The sequence below is a fragment of the Protopterus annectens genome, chromosome 16.part0 (assembly GCF_019279795.1).
Source record: "Protopterus annectens isolate FY-2018-M chromosome 16.part0, PAN1.0, whole genome shotgun sequence".
Classification (NCBI taxonomy): domain Eukaryota; kingdom Metazoa; phylum Chordata; order Ceratodontiformes; family Protopteridae; genus Protopterus; species Protopterus annectens.
The window spans coordinates 441,904,493-441,926,923 of record NC_056750.1 but is presented as its reverse complement, the minus strand read 5'-3'; the positions used below and the strand labels follow the sequence as shown (position 1 = coordinate 441,926,923).

At 40.4% G+C, this 22,431-nt stretch overlaps 1 protein-coding gene across 4 annotated transcripts in view; it reads right to left on the bottom strand.

Moving 5' to 3' along the window:
* Positions 1-22,431, bottom strand: part of DENND1A (DENN domain containing 1A) — a 4,751,104-nt gene that overhangs the window by 2,145,242 nt on the left and 2,583,431 nt on the right. For all 4 annotated transcript variants that reach the window (XM_044058260.1, XM_044058262.1, XM_044058261.1 and 1 more), the window contains exon 10: positions 6,437-6,537. In XM_044058260.1, coding sequence (XP_043914195.1) covers positions 6,437-6,537 — 101 coding nt within the window. The remainder of the gene's footprint in view (positions 1-6,436; positions 6,538-22,431) is intronic.

Here is a 22,431-nt window from a genome sequence, read left to right as displayed (position 1 = left end):
CAGATACAAATAATCAACATAAAATGATTATGAATTAATGCATGATTATTTAGAGCTCATATGCACAGTTTGTTTCACCGTTTTATTTTGTTGTAATTATGCTCTCATCATGTAAAGTTGGTCTTCTAATTATAAAATATGTAAGTTTTTACTATATTTACCTCACTTACACTATAAGCATTGAGTTTAATCAACTTGAATTTGTTTTACTGCATGCTGAGCTGCTGAATTATTCTCTCATATAGTGACATCTGGCTTCACCTTTTAATAATGCATTTGTGTGGACCACAAACACAGCTAGGAAGAGTGGGGCTGAAGTGGACAGCCACCCAGGTACAAGGTGCTGTTGCACTGTCAGCAACTACTGATGGGACTTTACTGCAGTGTTGCTATTCAAAAAGTAATGCTGCTACTGTAATTGTAGTCAATACTGGGTGCTACTAGCACTGCAGCAGTTAGTGGTTTTGTTTTTTGTTGAGGAATACATGGGGAAAGGCACAGGGCACTAGATGAGCTAGCTACAAGTGCTGGTGGGGACAAACAGTCTGGAGTGGGTAGGCATGTTTTCTGTAGACTGTGGTAGAGTTTAAGTCAAAATGACACAATATAATCACAATCAGTCAATTAGATAATACATCAATGAATAAATATATAGATTGATTCCCATTCAAGTAAAAGGTAAAAAAGCAAAATGGAAAAGGATAAGATCCATGATAAATAGTACAGTTAATGCTGGAATAAGCCTCTTTATATTTTCCTGTACAACCACATTTGCATTTTATTACATTTCTGCACTTCATGCCAGAAATTAGTACTTGGCAACTAGCAGGTGCTATCTGGTTGTGATTAATGAAAGAAAGGACAGAACTAGCACCATCACTGCCCACTGTGGTTGGTCATGACAGAAGCTAAGCAATAACAACCTAGTGTTTCTGGAGGGAGCATATATAGGTTTTCCTATACAGACAAATCTAACTTCTGTGCAAACACAGTATGCAAAGCATTCACAAATGTTTGCTAAGTGGATATGTGGGTGTGGCACAGAAGCTTATGTACGTGCCTCTTTATACTGAGATTACGGATTCTAGAAAGGGTAGGAGCCTTGTTATGTGTAGTACTATTGTGAGTGTCATCGGTGTTGTTGAGCACTGAGAAATTCTCTATATCACTGATCAGTCTTTATTCATGTTTAAATGCTCATCTGGATTATATGCTTCACATCAACACTGTCTGTGATATACAGAAAAAATCTGCAGATGTCTTTTTTTCTCCACTGTCTCTGAATTCTATGGTGAATTTTTTATGCTTTTTCTAGTGTGCTAACCCTACACATACTGTGTTGCAAGATTCTTAAGTCCAGTCCAGAAACAGTGCATTTGCCCATATGTTTTCCACACTGAGATAAAATCCTTTCAGAAAGAAAATAAGATATGAATAGAAAAAAAAGAGAGAGATGTTGAGACTCTCGATTATTGGCAAAAAAAATAGAAATGAAGAAAACAGCAAGGCAATGAGTAGCTTTCTAGGCACTGAACTATACCTAAATGCCATTACTGGTAGAAAAATAACACTAGTATAAAGTTCATTATGAGGGACAGCAGCGCTGTCCTTTAACTGAGAAAAATGATGCACTGATATTTCAAACAGCTTCCGTGCAAGAATGAGAAGACCCAAGGTGAACACCAAAATAATAGGCAAGCTATAATTATCAACATGCAAGTTACTTTGTAATGGCATTATTTATTTTTGGTCAATTGCATGCAATGTCAGTTGATGCGTTCTAGTTTGCGGAGAATATCAATGCACAGAAATGACATAAATGAATGGTCTACAAGGTCCTACTGATATAGGTCCTCAGGTATCGAATACCACATCATCACTGACACGAAGTGAGCAAAAAAGCTCTGATCATTATGTGCCCAGCTGTTTCACATTTCATAGGCTCTTAGCAGGCAGCCTGGGTAACCATATACAGCCTAGTGAGGCAACTTAGAAAATGTAGTGGGTGGGTTTGCCACCCTGCAGAATGAGTCCTATACTGCTTACCCCAAGAGTAAATTTGATGACATCAATCCAATCATTACAGCAGAACATGAAGGAGACAAATGTGTTACATTAACACACAAACAGAGCTTCTTCATTAGGTAGGGAATTCTGTAGTTAAGAAACGTATTCTTCCAATAGTTTTGTTTACGTTGCAATAAAGGTTGATGCAGCAAGTGTTTTAGTATTACCAATAGTTATGAGGTAGAAAAAGTCTAGTAGGGCAGGACCTGCTATCACCTGAAGGCAAAACAGAAAATCACCACTAGGAACTAGTACACAACAGAGAAAATTAAGAGGGATTTTAGTCTGTTCTAGTAGCCAAGTGAAATTAGCACTTTGATTTTTGTTTAGTTAGAAAATGTAAGCATTTTACTTGGGTAATCTGTTCAGAGCAGTACATTCCAAACAATCCACTGTATTCTACAAATGGCCTGATGACAGAGTAACAGAGGGGATATTATGACATCCTTGGACATGAATAATATACCTTTGGCAAGTAAATGTACAAGGTAAAAAGACTTCCTGACTGTAACTGATACATGATGACTGAAAAATAGTTCACTGTCAACAAAAGTACCCAGATTTCTAATGACTAGGTCAATTTTAAGCAGGGCCCCAGCCAGGAAGACATGCTTGTTTTCAAAAGACAACTACACTACTTATGGCTATGGTTGATGTACAAATATTAGTTCTAATAAGCACCATCTTGGAATATACGAGTGTCAATGGAAGAGTTAATAATAGCACAAAGTTTATAGTCATTGGTAAACTTAGCTGTCTACAGATCTTGGACAGATGCTTTCATACTGGAAAAGTAAATGCTGAAGAGGAGGGGACCCGCGACAGATCCTTGAAGGACACCATTAGTGATGTCTTTTAGACGAAAAGGGACCACATATAACTCTTAATTTGTGCAACTTATCACACAGCCAATTTGCAACCCAATGGGTGTTAGGGCTTTATGTTTAGATTAGTATGATTGTCAATAATGCCATAATAAAGCATCAGACTGAAGGTTTTAACAAGGTCTGAACAGAAATTAAAAAGACAGCATCCATCTTTCATTACGCCAAACTGTGTAGAATTATTGACTTGTAGGTTACCAGTTTTATTGTTTAAGAAGCTGAACAAAATGCAGTCCATAATTTTACTAGTGAGGCTATAAAGGACAATAGTTGTCAAGGTCTGTGACAGGGCCACCATTATGAAGTGGCATCAGAACAACAATTCCCTAAGGATCGGATAATTACTCTTTGAAGAGACTAAGGTTGGAAAGATTTAAGTAGGGCTCAGCAATGTTGTAATAACTATTAACTAGGAGACAGCATGGTACACTGCCAAGATCCATGGAGCTACTGTTTTTGGGTTTCAACAGATCTGGTCAATAGTGATTTTGGGGAAAAACGAATCCAGTGATTCAAAGGAGGAATCACAGGGCTGAATGGAAAGAGTGAAACTGGAACTGAATTTGTCAGCAAGGATGATGGCTACGGCTTTAGTAATGTCCAACTGGAGTTTGGTAAAAATGGCCTTATGTTATATTTTGAATAGGTGGCTACTTTCAGTTCATACTTGCTTTAGTCTTCTTAATGGTATACCTGAATTCTTTGCTTACCTCCCTAAGTACCTCTGTATGGTAGGAAATGTAGAATCTTTTATAGGAAGCAAGCTGCTTTTTGCTCTTACTATTGGCTTTGTTTATTCAGGGGTTCTACCATACAGGTTTATTTTTGAATTTTCCATTATTCTTATGTTAATATCAGGATGTCCATTGAGAAGAGGTCCATAGACTCTCCAATCATCTGTACTCTTGTACCAGATATTGCAATTTTAAAACTGAGCCGGGAAAGAGGATAAATGCGACAATTATTGCAATGTGCATCCAGTGAGTACAATGATATAAAAGGCAAGCTAAGTGAAGTTTTATGAATTTATGAGAAGTGCTTCGCCATCTTGTGCTGATTAGTATGAGCAGATAAAAATTAGGAGGAGCCTCTAAAATTAAAATTAAAATTAAAACACAACAGGAACAGGGTGAGTAAGATGGGGAAAATCCAAGAGAGTCACACAGCAGCTTCAGCATGCAGATCTCACAGATTAATTCTTGCCATGTTCTACATGCCTTAAATAAAATGCTACTTTTCAACCACAATCCAGTTACAGTAATCTTTCTGCAGTTGACAAATGTTTGCTAATTGGACCTACTCAAGGAATTTCCTCTTAATGCTAAGAAAAAAAAACAGAGTAACCAATTTAAAGTAAAACAAACTGAAATAAAGCAACAGCAAATAAAAAAACAGCAGTAGCATATAAAAAAAATACAAGAAATCAGAAGCAATACCACAACAGCTTTAGCTGTCAGGCTTCACAGATAAAACCTTTCATATTGTGCGTACCATAAAGAAATGTGCTACTTCGGAACTCCTTCTAAAAATCATCTAGCATTTCCCACAATCTTCTTAGATACTGCTTTTATAGGGTCACAGGATCAGAAGTTTTTATTGTACTAGGCTGCTGATCATTAACTTCAATTGCAGCCTAGTAGTGCAATTTCCATTACTTGTCATTCCTTTCCATAAGGGTTTATGGATCTAGACCAGGGTTGTATTTCCTGTTACTCAGCCACACATCAATGTTGCAAGTGAAAAAGCTTAGGGAGCTGCTTTACTTGCCAATAACGGACCATCTGTTATGGACAACATGAATTCTTTGGAATATATATATTTTTATGCCAGCAGGTTCTATTTACATTACAGTAAAGGTCTCTTATGTAGGTGTATGAGGTTTTACAGGTTTTTTTTTAACATGGAAGGGGTCGTACATGGTAGGGTCAGTTGTATCCTTAGGGGCTAAGCAAAGGCCATCCTGTAGGTGTCTGCAAGAGATGGAAAAGAAAGACAGAGACTCAAGGTGTTATGCAAATTTCCAGAAACTCAGGCCCTGGATTTTTTTTGTTTTTGCTAAGAACACATTGTGGTCCTTCCAAATGGGTCATGTGTTTAGTCAGGCACACACATAAAGGGGCATTATATTACTTTACGAGTCTAATATAGGAAGGATACAGACTGATAATAGCATCTTTTGGCTACTTTGGTAGTCAACTAGGATAAGTAGAAGGATATTCTAACGCCTGTCAATGCATTGTGGGCAAAAAGAGAGTTCAATGTTTACAAATGTGTAAAGGTCCCTAACAACTATATTGATTTGGAAGGGGTGTCCTTTATGTGGTAAGTAAAAGGGTATTACCACAGGAAACAATACCACAGTTTTACATTTAGTTTAACACCATGGTTCTAGCATCATTTGTTTAAATGTGCTGCTACTCCCTGCAGGATGTGGAAGTCTTTGGGAGAGTTGATGATAACCATACAGGAGGAACAAATGGGCCAACAGATCGTGGAAATGCTGATGGCTAGCAGGCAGTAGGGGCAAAAAAAGTACATTACAATACTTAGCCTACCAAGAATGATTGCCACCAAGAGCTCAATTCTCAACTCCCAAAGTCTTGCTCACATAAGGGTGGCTGCCATGAGACAAATCCCCTCAAGACAGACAAGACTTCCCTGAGGATCATGGAATAATACATTTTCCAAGTGCCTTTGATGGAATGAATGGGCCAATACAGCATCCTGGGGGCTTGATGATGGACAATTTCTGAGGAAGAAGGAAAACAATGTGCTGTGATGGTGTGGAACTTTCAATGGATGACAGAAACTGACACTGTCACTAAATACATTACTTAATAAGCAGTGGAAAAGTCCATCAGCTTATGCTAAAACCTGCATGGTTTTCTACAATAAGAACTCTTCTCTTTGATCAGTTCTACTTAGGGTTAAGCTCAGTGTCACTGTTGAAACCAATCTTTTCAGTTAGGATACAGCATGTAGTATGTAGCTTCCAATAAGAAAAGAGCAGGATGCCTCTTTGGAAACACTCTGTTTTATACTTAATGTGTGGTGTAATGTTATGCTTTGCTCTGTGGCTTAAAACAAAAATAAAGATCAATTTTAATAACATCCAAATCAAGGCTGGAAAACTGTAACCTGTTATGCCCCACTACAAGACATATGCAGCAGGAAGTAGATGCATTTAACAGAAATGTAATTAAACACATTCTTAATCATGATAATGTATATAAATATAGCTATATTCAGTGATAATACTTTAATGACACCAGTTCACTGGAAGTTGGCTTTACCTAATAATAATCACATAAAAGTGCTCATAAGTGACTCTTTCACCACTTAATATATATGCAGCTTATATCTCATTATATACCCTTTCACTGAGCAAAGCACCATTGGAAAAGATCTTGCTGATCAACATGATAACCCGATCACCAAATAACTACATGCAATTGGACATAAACTTAAAGCAAGTTTGGCCTTACCAACAGTAGTCCAGTAGATGTGGTGGGAGAACAGGAATGTAAACATGTTGCCAAAACATTGGGTAAAGCATTGCTGCAGAACCATGGACACAGGCAGTTAACTGTAAGACAAAAACACAAATGTGAGTCCACACAAAAAAAAAAGTAGGATGTCATACATTACACATCTCTCCAGTTTTAAATAATTTTTCCTGCATCTTCTTGCCCTAGTGCCAGGCCTCCCCCACTGGACTCTGCACAAGGTATTCCAGCAGTAGTAAGAGGGCAAGACACATGTAGATGGGCTGCTGAGGGTGTTTCTGATATAGCTGTACCTCTTCTTTTTAAGTAGCTGACATTCATCTCATGTCATTATAGAGGCAACTATGTCTTTTCCATGTTAATATGTGCTCCTAGGCACCAGCAACTGAAGATTATCATATGTGCATCTTGTTACCCTGCATGCATGAAGGCATGCCCCAGGAATACTCTATTCTACTGACATCCTCATCTGAGGGACTGTGACATTGTGGCATTCCAATCTACCACCCCCATCTAAGATAGACACACCCATCCTCCCCATGCCAACTCCAACAGACACTTCAGCTGCTAAATCAAAACTGGATTGTCTGGGCCATGCTCGTGGTTTCATCTCTCTGCTCCACCACAGCTGGCTTAATTTAACAATATGAGTATATTATCACTGACTGATACAAGAACTTTACATCTTCAAATGAAGATTAAATTACATGCAGGATTGACTACAAATAAATGAAAAAGTGCAGTATGTTTATTGAATCGTTTTATGCATATGTTACTCAGGTAAGTGATTTCAGTACTCTTTTTATACAACTTAAATTGCTTCATTAAGTAAACTGGCTCTAGCTAATACAGCAAAGTTTCCCTCTACTCTTAATGAAACATGCTCAGTATGATAAAGAAACATTAAAACAAACAAAAAAAACTGCAGGAAAACTGTGAGTGAACAAACCATACAAAAAGAAAATTCAGTGAAACCTGGGAGACAAATCAATATGCTTGGTGCTTTTGTTCTTTTATCAAGAATTAAATCCAAATGACTCAAATTCAATACGCACTTCCTTTTAAAGACTTTTACAATCAAATGACTGTAGTCAACTGACAAACCGTAAAGTCTAAATACATAATAAAATACATCACACAAACCAAGTTTCATCCGTTCACTCAGTTGTTGAATGTTAGTGATTTTAAGACTCATTTCATATTTAACATTTTATTAAGCCCTGGGAATCTACCTGCCATTAAAAACAATTGCCACTGCAGTTGTTTATTTTCTAGTTCATTATTTAGATTTCTCCCCTAATATCTGGTGTCACATGATCAACTACAAAAAGGACAAATTCATGAAAATTACTAGCAAGTATATGCTCATACCTGCACTGCAAGAGCTTCCTTGTTGTTTTACCAACATAGCAACATTTGCAGCTGCATCATCTGCTAATGTAAATCGGGTCTATATTAGATATTCGAATGCTTAGGTTGAGCGTCAAAACATCGACACCTAAACATTGAAGTCTAATAAGTGCTACAGGCCAATTACGCAAATTTTTTTCCAGGGGAAAAATTCACGTGGCCAAAAAAAAAAACTCTAAAACCAAAATCAAGTCGGGGGCTTTGCCCCCCACACCCCTTAAGTAAATATGTCAAATCAGAGATTGCTCTATATCGGGGAAAAGGACAAATCCCCGATGACGGCCAAGCAAATTTCTTTCACGGAAGAAATTTGTGCAACTGGCCTGTCACGTTTATTAGACTTCGACGTTTAGGTGTCAACGTTTCAGCATTCGACAACCTAAGCGTTTGATGACCCTGTAAACCACTCCTTCTGTGTCTCATGTATAAAAACATTTACTGTAAATTTCTTTATTGTGATGGGCCAATTTCAAACAATTAACACTAGCAATGTTTTAAGATTGGCACTTCTGTCTAAAAATATGGTGTCACTACCAACATTTTCATTACTTCTTGATCAACATAAATTTCCAGTTCTGTATAACAGTACTTTATATTAAAATAATCTCTACTAAAAGGAACTGCAAACACTTTGATATAATCTATTGTTCCATGTCTGCCATAAATTTCTTAAAGTCTTCAACTAGAATAGGAGAGAACTTTTCCAACCCCTTTTCAGTAATCTTTTTTTTTAACTGCTTCAATTAATTTATCTTTTAGGTAACCTCCATTTACCAATAAATCAATAAGAAATGTAATTCCCTAATTAAATATTTAGTCCATAATAATTAATCTACTGAGTTTAATCTGGTCTTTCACAATATTCCATTTATCACTATTGCTATGTTGACTTCTAAAGTGGAAAATATGACAAATACAGACCTGTCCTGTTTCTAATTTAAGATTTATTTCTCAATGTGAATTAAATGCTCTGTCTAAAGGACTGAACTTTATTCCTGCCAGATGAGCTGATCTGGTAACTGCCATTCTAAATTTAAACTAGTTTATCAAAAAGTTAAATTTAAATCTCATTTCATATGATATTCCATGTTTTAATAAAGGATAACAGTGTTTATGTACTAAGCAAAGCACAAACAACCATAATCCTTGTACCACTCGGCAGTTTTCAAGATGCTTGTGAAAATGACTTCAGAGTTTTACTTAATGACATTAAATATAGCAGATTGTATAACCTGACTCTCAGTTTATTTAAAGCTAATATTTCATTAACAAATTTTCAAGAAGTGAATTATATGAAAACAGTTAAGGGTGGTGGTATTGCAGAGATGGACCCCAGTAAATATATTAACAAGATTATAGAACATTTAGCAGATATATTGTATTAAAAAGAAATTACTTTTGAAGAAATTTTAACATGGTATAAACAACAAGATTCCTACTAGATCATTTAAGTGAAGGCTTTATTAATTTTAAGCTTTTATTAATTTTTTTGATAGAACATCCTAAGGTTGGTGCTGTATTTGGCATTTTAAAAATACATAAGAATCAAACATTGAAATTTTAGATCAATAGTTGTGGCTAAGTACAGTAAAACTGTAGCAATATCTTTAGATGTTGATTCCATTTTGAGGCCATTAGTACAAACTTCTCCATATTATTTAAGGCCTTCACTGCTATTTTTAGATGAACTTAACGTTATGTTTTTAAAAGGACAAAAACTGTTTTATAGAATACTGACACAGAGTCATTCTGTAATATGATACCACTACATTTAGGGCTTCAATTTATGAGGAATTATTTAAGTTGCTACAGTAATTCAGACAGTAATATTAATAAAAAGTCTTCTTTCAGAAATGGTCTGAGGAAATACTGTTTTTATGTTTGATAATACATTCTGTAAGCAAAACAGAGGAGTGGCATATGGGTATATGTGTAGCCCCAACATTTGCCAATTTAGTGATGTCTTGTTGGAAAAATATTTACAAAATATATATACATCTAATTTTTATCTGGAACAATACATAGGAACGGTTATGAATTTCACTGCGACATTCATAACAGCATTTATTTTATTTGCAATGAGAAATACACACCCTAGAATTTATTTGTGAATATTTTCTTTTGTATTTTATAAGTCATCACAGTTTGTTTGTCTTTTCGGCTTTTCCCGGTTAGGGGTCGCCACAGCAGAACTCCGGTCCGCTAATGATTGGCAGTAGATCTTTTATGATGTGAAGTTGCCAGCCCGTCGCCCAACCTTCAGCGAAAGCACGCCCATTCACGCATGTCTTTTGAACGCCACTCGACCGTGGGGAGGACATGCAGACTCCACACAGAAGGCACTCCGGCAGAGAATCGAACAGGAGAACCTCTTGCTGTGAGGCAACAATGCTGCCACTGCACTTTTATAAGTTATCACAGTAATAGTGGTAAATGGAATGTTGTGAAAGTCAGATTATTAAACTCAGTAGACTGATTATAGAAGACAAAATATTTGATAATGAAATTAAATCTCCTTTGATTTATTTATTAATAGAAGTTACCCAAAAGATAAATTACTTGAAATAGTTAAAACAATTACTGAAAAGAAAAGGCAAAATTCCCTCCAATTCTTGTTGAAGGTTTTAAGAAGAGTATGACAGACACATACGGAAAAATATATGGTGGGCTGTGTTCATAAAGGTACAGACACATGTATGGCTGTGGTAAATGATAATGAGGCATTCTGTGGGAATAGGCATATGCACCGCTTCCTGAGGGTATCTACATTGCCAAGCAATTTAAGAAGGCATTCAGGTGTGCAATTCAGACAGACCATCCTGACAAATACAAAAGGGGGAGGGGGGACACTTGTCACAAGGTCTTACTTCAAAAGTGCCATAACAACATCAACATCAAAATGAAGATCAGAGGTGGGGGTAAACACCAGACACCAGGGATTAATGTTTAAAATGCTGTACTGGCATCAACATTACTAAGGGGATAAGGGTGAGTAATCATACTCTACAGTGTTGTAATGGCACAAACATTACTACAGGGATTGAGGGGAACCAGTGGACAACAGGGAGGTAGTGCTATACCAGCTCTGACATCAGTAAAGAAATCTGAGGTAGAGAAAATACACTAGACACCAAGGATGCTTTTCTATGTTGCACCAGCACAGACATCATAAAGTACAAGTTGCTTAAGTAAAACTTACCTGTAACAGTAGATATTTGAATACCTCAGTGGCATTTTGGGTTATCTGAGAAGGTAATACAGTAGTGATTGGCTTTCAAAAGCTCAGACTTCCCTCCCTCTCTCTTCTTGTGATGGGGAAGCCTTCAGCTGTCTGAAGAAGTGAGTGTTCAGGCTTTTTCACTTCCATGAAGAAGTGGAAAGCACCTGAAGCCGGACTCATCCAGCAAGAGTAAATTCACAGCCAATAGCAATAACATACAAAAACCAAATCTAACAACAACCAAATCAAAGAGGATGAACCCCATCTCAGCTTTGCAAAAATCTGATAGATGGCAGGGTGGTGCTGCCACTGAAGCAGTGAGGAATTCAAGCATCTACTGTTACATGACAGGAAAGGAGGACTCATGCAACTGCACTATGTTCATCATTCCCACTGCCTCAGTGGCATTTTAGGTACACTCCCCCCTAAGCTCACCCTACCTGGGAGGTGGAAGGATAAGGATAAGGATCCAGGAGCTGCTGGAGAATGGCCCTAGCAAAGCCTACCTTGCCTACTCTGAACTTTAAAAAAGGAATTCAGTTTGTACTGCTGTATGACTGTATGAACGGAGGACTGGATTGCTGCCTCTAGAATGCTTCTACAGTCCACCTCTTTCCATCAAACAGGATAAGGATCTAGCTTAACATTGCCTGGCAGAGATTTACCATGGCAGATTAAGAGAAAACAACAACAGAGAATAACCATTACACAACAGTTTACTTAAAGACAGGTTGACCTTTCCTAGCACCCATATAAGAGACAAATGTTTGTTCAGCATTCCTAAAGGGCTTTGTTCTTTCAAGGTAGTACCTGAACTGCCTGTGTGCATCCTAACTATGTAGAATATTTTCTCCCTTGTTTTTTGGATCAGTATAAAAGACTGGGAGATTAGTGGCTTGACTCAAGGTAAATTCAGAAGACTTTAGGCATGAATGATTTACTGTGTAACACAACCATCCCCTTGTGAAAAATCAGATAGAGTTGGCCCCACCATGACAGCTTACAGCTCTGAGACCCACCTTGCAGATGTCATAAGAATGAGTATACCTGTTGTACAAGTAATGAATCATAAATCAGCCTGAGAGGCAGGTTCAAAAGGAGCTAAGGACAATTTTTTTAGGAACAAAGCTAAGATCCCAAGGAGGAAGAATTTGCTTTTGAGAAGGTCTCACATGCAATGCTCCTTTCATAAACTGACCACAAAAAGAGCTGAAAGAAGACAATCCATGGGCATACAAGCTGAGATGGCTGCAAGATGCACTTTGATGAGAGCAGATGATAATCCATCTCTAAGTAGCTTACATAAATATTTCAAAGCCAGAGAAGTCAAATCCTTTTAGACTTTTGCTATTGGTTAGACACCACCTAGAAAACCTCTTCCACTTATAAATGTAATATTTTCTAGTTGTAGGTATGCTTTTCTCCTTAAATATCTGCTGCACATTCTCATGGAGCAGATGCCTAAAAGGTATCAAAATAGAATCATCCAGACTGTTGGATGCAATTCCTTGAGTTTGTTGCCCTTAGCCAATTCCATTAATAGGAAGAAAGTACAGTTTTGGACCTACCATAAATGTAGATGTTCAAGTGTATACACTGCTGCAGTCATTACACTAGGGTTATCCTGCCGTCAGGCGGTTCCCCAGTCGGCCTGAGTTCCAAAGTCTTGGTCCGGCATCGGTTGCTGTTGCCTCCTCCCTGACGTCAGTGCGACAGGGTATATAAGATGCAGCTGACGCCATTTTCTTCAGTTTTTCTTGCCCCAGATGTCAGGTGCCTCTAAATAGGTAGGCAATTCCAATTGCTAATAAAACATACATAAGAAAAGCAAAAAACAACTTACAGCTACCAGCAAATACTCCCCATAGGTAGTAAGGGTAGAAGACATAGGTACATACCAGCCAGTAAGAGGGGAAGGAGGGAGGGTAACCTGGACTGCAGCAGTGTATACACTTGAACATCTACATTTATGGTAAGTACAAAACTGTACTATGTTCATCGTGTTACACTGCTGCAGTCATTACACTTGGGTAGAATTCCAAAGCTGAGGTAGGGTGGCTGGTTCTATAAGGCATTAGGGGTGGCTATAAGGCCCTGCAGCACTGCAGTGGCGAAGCCAGCTCTGGATTTAGAGTATAGAGGCAGATGGTAATGCTTGGTGAAGGTATGTACAGAACTCCAAGTTGCTGCTTCCAAAATATCCTTGGTAGGTACTCCCCTGAGATAGACAGTTGAAGTGGCTGTTGACCTGGTGGAGTGAGATCTAATGCTGCTAGGTACTGGTTTTCCATGGTATGTGTAGCAGAAACATATACAATGTCCTATCCATTTTGAAATAGTCTGTTTTGAAATGGCTTTTCCCTGTGCTCCTGCAGCATATGCTACCAATAATTGCTCAGATTTTTTGAAAGCTTTGGTTTTGTCCAAGTAGAAGCGTAACTGCCTGTGAATGTCCAAAGAGTGCAGTAGTCTCTCCCCTTTATTTTGTGGTTTAGGATAAAAAGTTGGCAAATGAATAGTTTGGTTTAGAGCCACACTGGATACCACCTTTGGCATAAACGTAGGGTTAGTTCTTAAAGACACCCTGTCCTGGTGGAAAACGAGGAAAGGTTCCACTGCCATTAGTGCCTGTAATTCTGAAATTCTTCGTGCTGATGTTACTGCCAGGAGCAGAGCAGTTTTCCAAGATATATATTTTAATTCTGCTGTGTTAGCTGGCTCAAAAGGAGGTAAAGTCAGTTTTTCCAAAACAAAGTTGAGGTCCCAAGTTGGAGTAGGTGCTCTGCGGGGTGGTCTTATGTTTTTAGCCCCTCTGAGGTACTGTTTTAACAGAGGATTAGAAAAAATTGGTGGATCCGTGTTGTAATGAGCAGAGATGGCAGAGGCGTAGATCTTGATGCTTGAGAAGGAGAGACCTTTGTCCAGCATCTCAGTTAAGCATTGTTGTATCTGAGGAATGTTTGGGACAAGAGGGTCAAGGCTGTGAGCTTGGTTCCAGGCACAGAATCTCTTCCATTTATCCGAATAGGCTTTCCTGATACTAGGCTTTCTGGCCTCCAGAATGACATCCATAACAGCTTTGGAGAGAGGCATTGCTTGCTTGACTAAGGAATTTTCCATGCAGCTAGGTTTAAGGTCTTTAGCTGGCTGTGTAGTATTTGATTGCTGTGCTGAGTCAGCAGATGTGGGATTTGAGGCAAAATCCAGAGTTGTTCTTGTGCTAAACTCCTTAAGATTGGGTACCAGTGCTGGCGTGGCCAGTCTGGTGCAATCAGAATCATCTTTGGCTCTTCTTGCCTGGCTTTTATGAGTACCTTTGGCAGGAGAGGTAGTGGTGGGAAAGCGTATACTTGTAGGTTCTCCCAGCTGAATGAGAGGGCATCCACTTTCCATGCTTGTGGATGGTAACTCCTTGTGCAGAATTTTTGTAGCTGGCAGTTTATTGGGGATGCAAATAGATCTATGTCCGGGCTCCACCATTTCTGTGTTATCATTCTGAATATTTGTGGATTCAATTCCCATTCGTGGGGATCCATGATGTTTCTGCTTAAGTCGTCTGCCAGAGTGTTTTTCTCTCCTGGCAGGAATTGTGCTTGCAGATGAACTTGAAGGTTTATAGCTGTGTTCCACAAGGTCATGGCTTGTCTGCATAAGGGGTAGGAGTGAGTGCCCCCTTGCTTGTTTATGTACCACATAACTGTGGTGTTGTCTGTCTTTAGCAGTAGTTGTCCTGGATGCAGCAGGTCCTTGAAAACTATAAGGGCATTTTGTACAGCTAGCATCTCTTTTTGATTGCTGTGAAGATGCCTTTGTTCTGCAGGCCACGTGCCCTGAATACATTTGCCTGCCATGTGTGCTCCCCAGGCGTAATCCGATGCATCTGTTTTCAGTGTTTGCCTGGCTGTGGGTTGTATAAAAGGTTGTCCCTTGTTGAGGTGACAAGCTTGAGCCCACCATTGAAACTCCTGTTGAAGGCAAGGGATTAGTGGTATAACTGTTTCCAAACTTTGAAATTGCTGAGACCATACATTTTTTAGGTACCATTGTATTTTCCTCATATGCAGTCTGGCATATGGAATTAGTAGTATGCAGGATGCCATGTAACTCAAGGCTTGCAGAATTTTTCTTGCAGGGAGTTGGGTCTTTGTTGCCATCAATTGAAAGTACTGAGTCAGTTGTCCTTGCTTGTCTGACGTGAGATAAGCCATCTGGGCCTTTGTGTTCAAGCTGGCACCCAGGAATATAATCTCTTGTGAGGGCACTAGTTTTGATTTATTTTCATTTACTGTGTACCCCAGGCAACTTAATAACTTTTTTTACAAAAGCCAGATGGCTTTAGAAGAATGTCCTTGCTCTCTGCTTGAATCAGGCAGTCGTCCAGGTACAGATGAATTTGAATTCCTTTCTGTCTGCAAAATGCAATTACTGGTGCCAGGCACTTTGTGAAGACCTTGGGCGCAGTAGATAAGCCAAAGGGCAGTGCAGAGAATTGGTAATGCATTGAACCAGCTATGAATCTGAGGTATCTTCTGCAGTTTTGTCTGATAGGGACATGCAGGTATGCCTCCTTGAGGTCCAAAGTCACGAGCCAAGCTTTCTTGCCCAGCATGGGAAGAAGCTACTGTAGTGTCAACATTTTGAATTTCGGAACATCCAGGTAAGTGTTTAGAGATGAAAGATCCAGAATGGGCCTCCAGGCTTTGTCCTTTGTGGGTACAAGAAAGAGTCTTGTGTAAAATCCTTGTCCTTGCTCCTGTGATGGTACCTTTTGAATAGCTCTCATATCCATGAGTGCTGTAATTTGTTTTTGAGCCTCTGCCCATTGATTTGGTGGCAGATATGGCATTCCTTTTAACCTTGGCAGAGTGTGAAAGTGGAACCTGTAACCTTGAAATACAATGTTGAGAACCAATTTGTCTTTGGTGATCATTTGCCTATTGTGGTAGAAGAGTGCCAGTTTTCCTCCCAAGGGGGCTGCCAAGAGGTATTTGTTTGGCAGCTGTAGTGGGAAGTCACTGGAGCTGCTTTTTATATGGTTGGGGCCTGTCTTCCCCTTCTTTCTGGCCTGATGCAACCCATTGTCAAGGCCTATAAGGACCTTGTGTTTGACCTCTACCTCTTGGACATCTGTATCTTCCCCTTTGAGGTCTGTCTGTAATTGGAAAGAACCAATTCTTAGTTGGCCAGTTTCTGCTAAATCTGGGAAGTTGAACCTGTAAGAAATCCTTCACCGTTTGCAAAGATTTTGCCTTATCCTCCATTTTCTTTAATACCTCTTCTGCCTTAACTCCAAATAACACATCCTGCTGCAAAGGTGCACCCAATAATTTTGCTTTAACATGATCTGGTAACGTATGCTCTTTTAACCAAGCATGTCTTCTAATGACAGAGCCTGTAACTGCTGCTCTGCAAGAGGCCTCTAGAGAATCAAAACCACATTGCAAAGTATGCTTTCCCACTTGTTCAGCTGCATGCAATAAATCCTGCGTTATTTTAAAATTAGGAGGATCTAATTCTGGAAGCATTTTTTGTTTTAACAGACAGTAAAAATTGCTGATATTTTAGCATGTGAAACTGGCAATTTAAGGCTCTCATTGCTAAAGTTGCAGATGTATATACTTTCTTTCCCCATCTGTCTAATGCTCTGGAATCTCTGTCAGAGGGAACTGGATTTTTGGCTGATGAGGCCTTAATTCCTTTGGGTCCCTGAGAAATAGTTTCAGGGTCAGCTACAGGGCTTTTATACAGAAATTTATGTGAGTCAGGGACTCTGTAGTATCTGTCAGGTTTAACAGGGGCTGGAGGTAAGGAATCAGGATTTAAGCTGGATTCAGTATACACATCATCCACAATATCTAAACACTGGTGGAATAGCAAGGGGTCTGTGTTGAGGTAGTAAAAGGAAGTCTCTGAGCCTTTTCTTGGATTTTGAGTATTCCTGGCCTTCCCAATGGAAATGCTCCCTCAAAAAATCTTGCTTTTTTCCCACTTTCTGAAAACAAAAAAATCTTGCTTTTTCCCACTTTCTGAAAGTTAAGAAAGTTCAGTTACAGATTTGCTGTTCTGAACTGTTTGGAAGTTTCTAGAAGGCCAGTGCTTGCTTGGGCTAAAGGGAAGTCTCTGTGTTCACCAGTGGGAGTGGTTAACACTGAACAGCTTGCCTGTCCCTGGAGGAGTGGTTACTACCTAGAAGCTGTAGTTTTATTGGCCATTTTGGGTCAATTTTAAACTCCTTAATATCTCTCTCAAAACCAGGCTGCCTCATGGTTTTCGCGTCTTTTCAGGCTTGCTAGTTGTTGCTGAAGCACCTACCAAGGGGAGAAAACGCTGAGAGAAGAAAAGGAGCCACTTTTGTGATTTTAAGTATTTTCTTCTGATTTTTTGTTAGGTTTTACTGCTTTGCCACCTACTTTTTGGCATTTTCCAGCTTGCTAAAGTTTATATCTGTAACAGTAACAGTACTTGTAACACATCTAGAGCCTGTTTACTGCATTTCCTGTGTTGCACAATTTAAAATTGTTTTTTTCTCTAAAAACTGCATTTTACCTGATTTTGGCCTAGCACTCAAGTGTGGGGTCATTTATTGCACTGTTGTGATTATTTTGCTGCTTGTGTATCTCTGCTACCTTACAACAAAAAGAAAAAAAAAATCTTGCTTTTTTCCCACTTTCTGAAAGTTAAGAAAGTTCAGTTAACAGATTTGCTGTTCTGAACTGTTTGGAAATTTCTAGAAGGCCAGTGCTTGCTTGGGCTAAAGGGAAGTCTCTGTGTTCACCAGTGGGAGTGGTTAACACTGAACAGCCTGCCTGTCCCTGGAGGAGTGGTTACTACCTAGAAGCTGTAGTTTTATTGGCCATTTTAGGTCAATTCTAAACTCCTTGATCTCTCTCTCTTAAAACTCTACAATTCTCTTTTTGCGCAGTTTTGCGCACTGAGCAGCGTCGGGCAGCGCTGCCTAAACAGGTTTAAACTATTCCAGGTTCCACAAAGTCTGCTCTTCACTTTTTCCCTTAGAACTGTTCAAACTCTCAAAGTAATCACTCTATTCTCTTTCTAAAGCCCTGCACTTGCTCAGCTCTTATAAGGAAACACTAACTAACTAAAGCACAACACCCTCCTTGACTTCTCATAAGTATTAGACTCCCGATTGGTCCTTCCTGATCAAGTGAAAAATCAGTTCCCTTCCCTAATCTGATCAGTAAAAAAATAGTTTCCTATACTAATCTGGTATGTCCAAGGGTCAGTTTCAAGGTTACTCTCCAGTCCAGCTGGTGAATCTGGGAATTTTGAGGCAATGTTACAATTGCCTTATGTACACAGACAACCCTCTCCTCCTTCCAACAAACTCTAATACATGTGAGAGATGCAGTTATACAGCCAAACTGGAGGCAGAGCTTTCTCAACCCAAGACTGGCACAGTCAGTCAGGAGGAAAAGGTAACCACCCACACCACAAATCCAGTCTCACACAGACCTATTGCATCTGCATACCCAACACATGAACACACAGAAACATACTCAGAGGCTCTAAATAAAAATCTGCCTAAACAGCAAATACCTCCTAAGCAGATATCCGAGCAACAGCAACCCCTCAACAATACCCACAAATCACATATCTCACAAAATCAGTGTGCCTCACAGTCACAGCCCTTAAGGCCAAACAACACACCAAATACACTTGTTATAGGGGACTCTATTGTCCGGCACACTGACGTCCCGCTCACCAGACTGAACAAGGAGAAGGTCACTGTAAGCTGCCTGTCGGGTGCCAGGATCCGCCACATAATGCAAGCACTCAGGTCACTCCAAAGCAAGTACAAGTATGACTCCGTCATTGTCCATGCTAGTGTGAATGACCTGAGACGTACCTCCCTGGACTACATGAAGAGAGACATAGAGGAGCTCTCTGACCATGTAGCCCAGGCTGGTATGACCCTGACCTTGAGTAGCATCTTGCCCTCACCAAGAATGATGCCACAGTATAAAGACAAAATGATCAGTTTCAACAATTGGCTAAAGTATTGGTGTCATTCAAAGGGGATCCAGTGTCTGTCAACCTGGGATGACATGCTGGACAAGCCACGTTGCTTCGCTAGGGACGGCTTGCACCTGTCACCCTTAGGCTTTCGTATACTGGCCAAGGCTCTTGCCACCCCCATAGTGCCTTTTTTAGGCAAGGCTCAAAGGACAAACCCACCTCCATAGACAACCCAAAGATAAAAAAACTAAAGGTGATGGTACTCAATGCCAGAAGTCTAAACCTCAAGATGCACGCTCTCGAGACTCTCCTCAGTATGGAGAAAATCGATGTCTGTGCAGTAACAGAAACCTGGTTCAAGGCTCCTGAGAGCACCCCAGCACTACCAGGTTATAACTCATACAACGCGTTTCGGCCCCAAAACTCGGACCGAAGCACAAAAGGAGGGGGAGTATCTATATTCATCAAAGAGACCTACACCTCCAGGTTAGTGTCACTGCACGAAGCATCGGAAACCATCCATGTGCAACTAACAGCGGGCAAAACTGCCTTTCAGTTTGTAGCCTGCTACAGAACACCCTCCCTATTACAGGAACCCCACTTGGCATTCCTGAGAACACTGGAGAATATGAAGGTCTCTCCAAACACTATGTTATTGGGTGACTTCAACTACCCAAACATTGACATGGAAAACTACTCAAGCCCAAACACCCTCGCCCAACGGTTCCTTGAATTTATAAACTCTCACGCAATGGAACAACTGGTCACCACTCCCACAAGAGGGAACAACATATTGGACCTGGTCATCACCAACATGGGGACTCTATGTTCCACACCAGAGGTAAACCCCTCATTGGTAAGATCAGACCATAAACAAATTTCCCTGGACATCCATATCCCATCCCCACCCCCAGCCAAGGAAATCACTGTAAAGAATTTCTCAAAAGCCAACTTTGCACTTCTCAAGACTGAGGTGGAATCCTTCAAAGCCCCTGGGCCAGAGGATAATACAGCCCAATCCGCAGAATCCTTTACAAATGCATTCTATGAGCACCTGCAGGAATGCATGGATCGTGCTATCCCAAATAAAACCAAGACTCACTCCTCCAAAAACAGGAGACCGGTCTGGTGGACCCCGGCCATAAATAAGCTATACAACAGAAGGAGGAAGCTACTACATGACAGAGCAAAATCCCAAAAAGGGAAGGCATCTCTGATCAGTATTAGCAAGAAACTTCGATCCCTCATAAAATCATCAAAGGCCAGTTTCGAAAGAAAAATTGCCCTAGACACTAAAGACAATCACAAGGCCTTCTTTAGTTACATCAGGAACATGGGTGGAAACTCCCAGATATGCTCTGAATTTTTGCATAATGGTACAAAATATACCGAACCTACAGACATAGCCAACATCCTGGCAGACAAATTCAGCGCAAACTCCCCCCCCCTCTTCCCCCCCAAAGGAGCAAACGCCTATCCCAACTGAATGTAACCTCCCTGACATCACAGATGCACAGGTGAAAGCTGCCCTCTCCAAAGCAAAAAACACAGCATCTATAGGACCGGACGGTGTCCCAGGCTGTGTCTTACATGAGCTCCAAGAAGAACTGAACCCTCACATTAAGTCACTGTTCAAACTTAGCCTTACTACAGGATATGTACCCAAATAATGGCGTACAGCTACAGTGGTCCCACTCCACAAAGGTGGTGCCACAACAGACCCCGGAAACTATCTCCCCATAAGCCTGATTAGTCTGGTCTGTAAAGCTATGGAGTGTATTATCATGGAACTCATAAAGACATTGGGAGCCTCCAGACACTGGCCCTACCCAATTCGGCTTTGTTAAGGACAGATCTTGCCTCTTAAACCTAGTTGATTTCTTTGAAACAGTTACCAAAGCCATAGATGAGGGCAAGGTAGTCCACACAGCCTACCTGGACCTCGCAAAAGCCTTCGACACAATACCCCACTCGGGCATCATAAATAAGCTTACCAGCTTAAATATCAACCCCTATATCACAAGATGGGTTGCAAACTGGCTCAGAGATAGAACCCACATGGTCAGAATCGCAGGTGCCATGTCCGAATCCAAACCAGTTACAAGTGGCGTCCCACAGGGCTCGGTTCTGGGACCTCTCTTGTTCGGTATATGCTTCTCTGAGGTTCAGGCTAACATGGGGGGATTATGGCTGACAAAGTTCGCAGATAACTGCAAACTGGGGGCCATAATCGAATCTCCAGCTGACACAAGCATCCTCCAAAAGTGTCTCACAGGGACGGATGCTTGGTGCCAGAGCCACGGCCTCAAGCTAAATGCTAAAAAGTGCATAGTCATCCCCTTTGGGAAAAACAAGGTGCCCACAAATTACCACATAGGTGGTAATCCATTAAGTACAGAAGAAGTAATTAGAGATTTGGGGACCAACGTAGATAGTAATCTCTCCTTTGATAATCACGTTGCCAAAGTGGTTAGAAAGACCTTCTATATAGCCTACCTTATCATGAAAGGGCTCGCATCTAGATCAAGAGAGGTCATTGTGCCCCTCTACTCGTCACTCATCAGGCCCATAACTGAATACAATGCCCCTTTTGGGATGTACCTTACCAGACACCTGCAGCAACTGGAGAGACTCCAAAAGTACCTCACCAAGAGGATCATGGGCTACAAACAAATGTCCCATGCAACTCGACTAAAGAAACTCCAGCTCTACTCAGTTGCTTACTGCCTACTCATAGGCGATCTATGCCTTACGTACAAAGCCATGTCAAACCCAGAATTAATGGACATGCTCCACCTCAAAAAATCCAAGTCCCTTAGAGCTACACGCTCCAGGGACCTAAACCTCAGCACAAAAATAAATAGGACATGCTGGAGGGACAGATTAATTTCCCAGAGGCTCCCCTCACTCTGGAATAGAATCCCAGTTCATCTTAGACATAGCCCCTCGCTGACCCTATTCAAGCGAAATTTGGACACGTGGATGGGAAATCGCAAATTCACCCCTGGGATCTCTCCTGTGTCCCTGCTAGACAGAGGCACAGTAAACTAATCTTAAAAGGGTACCTTCTGTGACCTACTTTACAGAGGCACAGTAGGCTAATCTAATAGGGAGGCGGAAGCCAAATACACTCTGGCTAGGCTTATAAATGCCCTTGGGCAGATAACCTAGTATCTACCTATGAACCTATGGTATGTAGGGTTTCCCCAAAGGAGTAGTCCTCAGGCGGTGAGGCTGATGGAATAGATTCCTCAGCATCAGAATCCTCATAAAGGGGGTAAAGAGTATCCTAGGTCTGAGGATGAATCAGAAGAGATGGACACCTGGTCGGATGAGTCATAGTCTGCATCCTGTCTAGGCTTTTTAT